Genomic DNA, 8,884 nt, shown 5'->3' on the forward strand with positions numbered 1-8,884 from the left:
TGATGGGTGACGGATGATGGGTGATGGGTAGCGCAGATTGCTCCATTGGAGATCCACCTTTACGTGATCGGATCAATAATATTCGCTATGGGTCCCGCTGTCGTGAAGTTGGCAGGACCCTTTTCAATTTGATTTTTTCGTGACGAAGTAGTGGCGAACAGTTTCACATGTTTTTGGTGCAAAGCACAGTTTATGCACAGTTTTTTGGTCCCAGAAACTTGGGTTGGGTCCGGTGAACTTTGCGGAGGTTGGGCAAACATCTACTTATTTTGGAATATCATGTCACATTCCTGAGAATGTAACATACATACTGCATAGCTTTGCTCTTGCGGGCCTAGTGCATAATTGGCGTGCCTATGTCACGTTATACAGAATATGTGACATGATTATACAAGTAATGTGACATAATAAATCATTCTGACAAAGCTGCTGTTAAAATAGTGCTAAAAAAAAAAGTCTGAAAATCCAGACAATTTGGTAGGAAGCAAAATGACATACTAAAGGTCTAAAAATTCAGACTGTTTCGTCTGAATTTGTGGTATGAATTTTTAGTAAGCATTTTCAATTATCTGACAAGGGAACCTTTTCAAATCTCCGATTTCGTTGGTACTCGGAAAATTTAAAGGTTATTATAATAGAAGTCGGATGGCACTTGAAATTTTTCCTAAACTTAACATTTACTAGGGGTTTACTTAAGCCTGACATTGTTTTTTTGCTCCAAATATCCCTCTAACGCTTTAACGGTTCAAAATAGAGCAAAACGGACAAACTTTGGTAGAAAGGGCACTGCTTTGACGAGTTACCCCTTAGAACACTGCTTTACATTTTTCAAGAAATATTTTTTCTAACACCTTACTCCTACCCGACCTTATATAGGGGAAAACTAAATGTCAGGTTTAGGAAAAATTTCAAGTGCTATCCGATTTCTACATGAATAACCTTCAAATTTTCCAAGTTTCGACGAAATTTGAGATATACACCTGAAAAGGTTCACTTGTTAGTCTGGCTAGCAATTTCATAACCTTAGTCTAAGTTTCAGATCTTCATTTAAAATGAAGTTTTCTGGACGCTCTTTGTCGTCTCCTTCAATTTGGATTGTGGTCTAAGTAATTAGCTAGGAATTTGTTATTGTACCTTAATTAGCTACCCGGAGTCGAACCTCAGACATTTGGATTAATAATCTCTCATCCTTGACCACACGACCACGACGACAAGAAGGAGGGAAAACCGACGGCTAGTGAGATACAGACTACACGTTTTCTGTGATACAGAAATATTGCACGATGTTGTGATGATCATCGCAGGAAAAGTACAAAATTAAATTCATTGCTTATATTTGTTATGACGATCACTCATTTGAGCGATACTTTTATGTATCACAGTTTTGTGCGATGTGCATTCACACCGTTTTGTATGAAATCCGAAATCATCGCATTATTATGCAATAGGCATCGCATAAACTTGTGATAAAAATTGACCCCTTCCCCAGGAGTGATAAATCGTGGGAATCACACGGGGCGTTTTATCTCACGAAAATGTGTGAAAAGCATCACACTTCCGAATTACAGTGTACCTGCCTGATCCTGTGTGCTCCGGTGTGATCCCGGGACTAAACTAAATATTCACACTTTTCTTGTCTGAATTCCAGACTCAGGCCTTCGTCTGAATAAATACTCTGAATTTTCACTTTTTCTTGACTGAATTCTTAATTCAGACCTATCACTGTAATTCGAAGTGTGATACTTTTCACACATTTTTGTGTGATAAAAATTCCTGGGTGATCCCCATGATTTATCACTTCTGGGGGTGCGATGAATTTTTATTAAAAAATGTGTGATACTTATTGCAAAATAATGCAATGATTCTGGATCTATTTCAAAGCGGTGTGACGCATATTGCACAAAATTATGATACATCGAAGTGTCACTCGAATAAGTGATGGTCATCACAAATAGTAGCTATGAACTTAATATTATACTTTTGCTGCGATGATCATCACAACATCGTGCAATATTTCTTTATCACAGAAAACGTGCAGTCAGTATCACACTCGGATTTACACTGTAGGTATGAAATTTCAGACGTTGACTAAGAATTATGACAAAATTGTATGAAAACCCCTCGAAAACCCCCATCCAGACATCAAAGTCTGAAAAAGTTAGTCTGAATTTTCAGTTGTTTTTTTTTCACAGTGTGAAATGCAGAGGAAATGCGGAAAATAAGAAAACGGAAATCACGATGATGGCTAAAGCCTGAAGCACGGTAATTTCTGTTTTCTGGTTCCCTGCGTTCTGCATCTGCACTTCAGCTTTACTGGAATGCTTTATTCACTTTTTATAGAATGTGACGTCACAGTATTTGAATAACAGTCAGTGCGTTCAGCGAAAAATCGCAAGCGTATTCGCAATGCTTAAAAAATATACTATCAACCGTTTCAACAGGCAGTACAAAAATTTAAATCTTTTTCAGGTTTCCAAACTTCACTCAAGTCTGTATCGCCTACTCAACAACAATTTCGTGACAAAAGAAGAAACCCTCCAGGTGTTGGATGTTTAATATTAAGAAGATACGGTTGGCTTTTAGATAATTGGCAACTGTGAGGTACATGCCAACCTACCCTCCAGCCAAAAATAAGAGTTGTCAGCTTCACTTTTTTCACTAAGCCGGCGACTCGATTTTGTACACCCAAATCAGGGAGCAGGCCCGGACTGGCCATGGTGCTATGGGGTGCTGGCATCCGGGGCCCCGCGGCAGCGGGGGCCCCTGTATTCGGGTTCCTGTTGGGGCCCTCCTTGGTGTCCTCGGGTAAAAGGCAGGGATTTTGCACAAACCCGGGAAACCTTTACAGAGCCCATAAGTCGCTGTGTCTTTCTACAGAAGTGAAAGGGAAACGGCACAAAAACGTTATACTAGGAGAGCATGATCACGCTCAAAACACAAGTTGTGTCATGAAATTTCGGAGAAAATTCTCGCTCGCTTCGCTCGCAGTTTCCTCGGCGGTTTACTTCCGTAATGCTTTCAAAATCAAAGCGGAAGACCGCGGCCCCTCAATTTGATATGCGAAAAGAATCAGTCGGGCTTTTATCACATCAAAATTAGGAAACCGGAACTTCTGATATTCGACGAAATTATTCATTGAAAGGTCTTTGGCTGAGCGATTAGGTAAGCCTATTACTCCAGTGATGATCAAAAAGTTTTGTGTCAGTCTGTCTGTGTGTTTGTCTGTCTGTGTGTTTGTCCGTAACCACGATAACTCGAGAAGGGTTCCAGCGAGGAGGCTCAAATTTTTATTGTTACTTCGTATCAGAAAAATTTCTAACTTTTGGGGCCGAAGGCCTAATTACGACTCAGCCTTTTGCCCGACTCCGACTCGGGTGTGAGTGCCGCAGGCCTAGGTAGATGTATGCCGGGCGCGTCACAAGCGTGACAGTGTTTCGTGAGATATCGCGAAGCCTGCTGTGCGAGACCTGGTCTGGTGTACATCCTTCTAATATTTTGTTGATGGGAAAGTCAACGTTTGAGTGATAGGAGATGATCTAGGGCACCTAGAATCCCAATGAGGGCGTGGTTCGTCGCCAAACGCGTGGTTTTTGTTTTACTCCCGTTACAATTTTTTTTCAAAAAAAAAAGCCTCTTTTTACGACCTAAGGAACCATTTAGTCTTTTTCACATAATTTTCGTCAACAAACGCCCTCTACGGCCTAAACGGTACAAGTCCGAGAGGAACGGACGCAATTTACGTTAGTTAGCCCTATTTTTATGTTTATTGCTAGGAACCAAGAATAAAAACGATTTTTTGAAAAAATCGATTCGTGACCAATGGTTTTTGATGTTAAGCCCGCCCTGCTGCTTTAATAGAAGCCTTAAAGCGGGCTTATGCAACCGCTCTCGTGTCCGTCCGTCTGTCGTCCGTGTAAGAGGAAGGAGACTTGCTAGAGGCCTACAAATTTCAGGGTATGTTAAAAGTCACTTCTGGACACCGAATCGCCTGGTGCAAATTCTGGCAACCATCCCTAAGGGGATGAAAGCGGGTAACAAAGAAATAAGGGTTGATGGAAAAAGTGGTAAACAAGCAGGCCCGCCCTTCCGCCAAACGCAGTTGCCAGCTCCACTTCGCTGCGCTGGCAACTCCGTTCGGCAGGGGCCGGGCCTGCTTGGCCTGCCGGCGGCGATGTTCGGGCCTGCGGCCCGACCATTTCAGTCTCGCGATTTACTGAAGAACATAACGAAATAAACAATGTGACCGGTAAATCACTTTGCATATTTGGGTAAACTAACTTCCGGTGGGGGGCCTGCGGCCCTAGAGATTTGCTCCTTTCACATGACAAAAGACTGTAACGGGGCAACACTGTGACTACACCCCACCCTTCTGCTTTGCTTCAGAAAAATACAAAAAAAAAAGAACCAGCGCAGTTTTTAGACTGTATTTTTTGTCGAACAGTCTTAAAACTTGACTTTTTGCCATTGTTTTCAATATATCCACCTCTAGAGCCGGAACAGTGAAAGATACGGCAAATCCGAGGGTGGTTTCTGATCCAAAATGTGTGTTTTTTTTAGGGGGGGGGGGCTACGTCCTCTTCCATTTTACGATTAGAAGCCTCCTAGTACGTCTTTATGTGCAACGTGGCCATTTTCTCCGTTTTTGCGTCGAAAAAAGCACTCTAGCGCCACGGTGCAAGATAGAGTCGAACGGACAAAATTTTCGCCCAAAGGGCTCTTCTTTTACGAGTTACCCCTTAGGAGACCGTAATTTATTTATTTTTCCTACTTTTTGGACCAACCGCTATTTCTTTGTTACAACCTTTCACCCCCTTAGGGGTGGCTGCCAGGATTTGCACCAGGCGTTTCGTTGTCCAGGAGTGACCCCTAAGATACCCTGAAATTTGCAGACCTCTAGCTCATCTCCTTTCTCTTACACGGACGACGGACAGACGGACGGACGGACACGAGAGCGGTTGCATAAGCCCGCTTTAATGCTTTTTTAAAAGCAGAAGGGCGGGCTAAAAAATAACACTTTTTAATGATAATTCTAAGGGTGCATTTGTGAAAGTAGAACCCTCCGCCCTAAAATTTTGTCCTTTGGGCTTTTTATTGCACTGTATGGGCGCTAGAGATGTTTATCCGACAAAAATGCCGTTAAAATGACCATACTGTAAGATATAGACGTACAAGGAGGCGTCCAATCGTAAAATGACAGAGTAAGTGCCCCCTAAAACAGCACATTCCGAATCGGCAACCACCCTCCAACTCACCGTATTCTTAACCGTATCGGAGCTATATATATACTGAAAACAACGGCAAAAAATCAAGTTTGAATACTGTTTGACTAAGAATACAATCTAAAAACTGCCTCCGTTCATTTTTTATAATATTGAAAAGCAAAAGGGTGGGGTGTATTTTCGGTGTCGTCCCGTTACTGTCTTTTCTCATATCCGAGGAGCAAATCTTCAGGGCCGTAGGGCAGGCCAAGCTAGGCCCGGCTCCTGTTGGACGGAGTTGCCTGTGGAGCGAAGTGGAGCTGGCAATCACTTTTGGCGGAAGGGCGGGCCTAGCTTTTTATGACACAAAACGACCCTGAAATTCCCATAGACCGCTACCTCAATTCATTCTCGAGTTATCTTGCATACAGGTAAACAAACAAACAGGCGCACTAACCGTCGACGATTGGTATTTGTTCATAAAGTCAACCAAATTCCAGAAATAATCTGTTGAATTCTAACTCTTTGAGGTCCCCGCAACGACACTTCTTCTAGTAGCGGTGACTTAAGAAGTCGCTGTTAACACTGTAAAAAATCAGTCTTGGATACGGAGCCTGTCACGGCGTTCCGTACCTCACTTTTGGGAGTGATTTTCGAAAGCGGTTCGGAGATTTGACGTTCATGGCCACCGTACCAACGATTTTAACATGGGCTAGCATAGAGAAAGGGGTACAGAACGCCGTAACAGACTCCGTACTCAAGACGAAGACCTTGAGATCAAAATTAGCAGGCCTTTTACGTACCTTTCCGTACCCACGTTTTTTTGTTGTTTTTTTACATGGGCTCTTATGGGAAGAGGGTACGAAACCCAAGGTACGGAGACGCCGTAGGTTAAGTAAACGGCATATTTCCGTATGGGCGACCGTGATTATTTTTTACAGTGAAGATCTGTTCTACTTGCACGGGTCGATGTCCACATTTTTGAGCTGATTGTTCAAATTGGCGATTGGCGAAAACAGTACTACTGTCTGTGCCAGGGAGAAGAGCTGTCAGGCACTGGTGCAAACCACACCTTCTTAAAAGATTAACCTTAGAATTACAGCTCGCCTCTTCGCCAACAAATGCCCATTCCATCCGTGTGTTCTATCCCTGCGTGCTGGAAATTCGCAGTTGACAGGCAGAAAAGGCATCTCAACTGGCGCTGGCCTGCGACTTTGTCGTTCGGGGTCAGTGCAGACTCCTTTCCCGCCAACTGAGTAAATTTACTTGGTGGGCTAACGGAGAAACCTTTCCCGGCCAGTGGTGCTTGTTACTTTGCAGTCGGTGGGCAGGAAATCCACTTGCCGCATACACAGTTAAAGTCTTACGAAGCAAAATGCCAAATGTTCGTACCTACAAAGGATTTTCTCCCTATGAAGCGTCCAAATCCTTCGTATTACAAAGGATTTGGCATTTTTCTTCGTAAGACTTTAACAGTGTAGGCGTGTGGATTCCCGGTACATCACCGAGAAGGGAGCGTTGCCACCCCGGGTACGTAAAATTCACTCTAGTTTTTTTACAGTGTAAGGAAACTTGATTTGAGCACTGGAGTAATGTGCTTTGCTAACGCTCAGCCAACAAGGCAAATATTATTAAGACAAGTCAATTTCCTAGCCTTTTTCCGTATTTACTTCACCTGAACCAAGACGTCGGGGGGTAGTGTGGCGCGGAAATTTGGTGTCACGAAAGCGGATGTCGAAACAGTCAGCCACGGCATGCCCTTCCTATAACGGAAGTTGTCAGCTTCAGTTTGCTCCGCCGGCAACTCCGTTTGGCGGCAGGGGCCGTTCCTGCTGGTGGCATTTTTCAAGGCCTCAACCCCGGCCAACGAGTCACCACTCGCATGGTTATTCCGTTCTTTAGAACGGATTTGCACAGTTTTCTGATAAAAATGATCTATACATCAGTTCTATCGCATCAGCCGGTCCAATAGCATTCCGTCTTTTAATGATACTACTACTGAGGGTTAGTTCTAAAGGCTCATCTTGACAAAATGCAATTTCTTGAACTGCAAATGTACTATTCGCACCCCTCTAGTGGGCAAGATTCAGAATTGCAGCTTATCAGTCGACATTTGCACTAAAATGTACCTCATGGGCTAAAAATAAAAATCGTCAGATTTAGAGTGTTGTCTGGCACCGTGATTTCAGCCCAAGCCCCTGCTTTAAAAAAGTAAAACTATTATAAATGGGCAACTTTCAACGTGTATGGTACTAAGAAAAATTATTATCAAACTGAGATTTTTCCGTTTTCTGGTAAGAAAGACTCAGTCAAATAGGACAACTGCATCAACTGAGTCTTTCTTAGCAGCCCCCTTCTCGCAGGAAGGTATCGATACGGTGGCAGTCAGTCACCACCGAATGCGCTGTTTTTCTATCGCTATCTCTCTCGCACTTGACAGTTATCGAGGGGAAGGTCCAGAACAGTCGAGAGTCTACTGTAGCCAGGATGTCCCACATCACAACCGTGAAACACCGGAAAGGTGTTCTAGGTTATGATGACTGGTCGAGGATATCAAATTATGATCCGAAATACGTTCAATGGCTCACGGCTCTACAGCAGCAAAGAAAATTTTGAAAAGTTCTTTAACCCTTTAAGGTACCAAAATAGGCCAGCAGTGAAAAAAATGTTTTTGTTCATATTATGTCTCTTTAGGTCCCAAATAACACAAAAAAAAAACGAAAAATCGTTTTCCTGGTTGTTCTCAGTTATTTTTTCGAGCTGTCGTCACATGACGCCATTGCACCTTACGGTCATGGGGGTGGGCTCAAGACTCCTTTTTAACCAGACAACTTTTTTGCTAGCACACGTCAGTGTGACCTAAATCCATCAATATTTACTCAAATATAATGTTCTCCTGTAATTTCTAAATTTTGTATGTGTTCTTTTCATACTTCAGTATCATATGAACTACTTTTATATCGCGATTCTACGAATATTTCACGAACAATTCCTGTTTTCCGGACAAAATCGTTTGACAACCGTTTACCTATTCAAAACTGCCTGGGGACCCGGTTTCCATAAATAATTGTAGAAGTTATAGGGTTTTTACGTTAGTTGCTGCATTTGTCATGATAACGCAGGTGCCGCGTAGGCATCCAAAATAGTGATTATAACGTTCAAATTTTTAAAATGATAATGTCCAATGCTAAAATCGACGCGCCCGTGCAACAATATCCTATCTGTTTCGCTGCCCCGAAAGACTAGCCTATCTGTTTCGCTGCTCCGAAAGACTAGCCTATCTGTTTCGCTGCCCCGAAAGACTAGCCTATCTGTTTTTCGGCGCTCTCTGCAGCGCTGTCTCTTTCTTACTGTGGGTTTGCCAATATTAACGCTAGGAAAAAAATAAAAATTGCCATTTGTTCCTTGATCTTCAAGGAACACGCAGCAGTTTTTACTTTTTTTCTACCGTTAATATTGGCAAACCCACAATAAGAAGAAGACAGCGCTGCAGAAAGCGCCGAAAAACAGATAGGCTAGTCTTTCGGGGCAGCGAAACAGATAGGCTAGTCTTTTGGAGCAGCGAAACAGATAGGCTATTCTTACGGGGCAGCGAAACAGATAGGATATTGTTGCACGGGCGCGTCGAAATGTGAACTGAAACTGAAAAAAGTGAACATAACCCGCTGGTCAAATCTTTTTGGATC

At 42.9% G+C, this 8,884-nt stretch overlaps 1 protein-coding gene across 1 annotated transcript in view; it reads left to right on the forward strand.

Moving 5' to 3' along the window:
- LOC127750387 (uncharacterized) overlaps positions 1-3,794 on the forward strand; it is a 42,312-nt gene extending 38,518 nt beyond the window's left edge. Inside the window, exon 5 of the mRNA XM_052271985.1 lies at positions 2,470-3,794. Coding sequence (XP_052127945.1) covers positions 2,470-2,556 — 87 coding nt within the window. The 3' untranslated portion in view covers positions 2,557-3,794. The remainder of the gene's footprint in view (positions 1-2,469) is intronic.
- The last annotated feature ends 5,090 nt before the right edge of the window (positions 3,795-8,884 follow it).

The sequence above is a fragment of the Frankliniella occidentalis genome, unplaced genomic scaffold (genome assembly GCF_000697945.3).
Source record: "Frankliniella occidentalis isolate FOCC.00 unplaced genomic scaffold, Focc_3.1 Scaffold182, whole genome shotgun sequence".
NCBI lineage: Eukaryota > Metazoa > Arthropoda > Insecta > Thysanoptera > Thripidae > Frankliniella > Frankliniella occidentalis.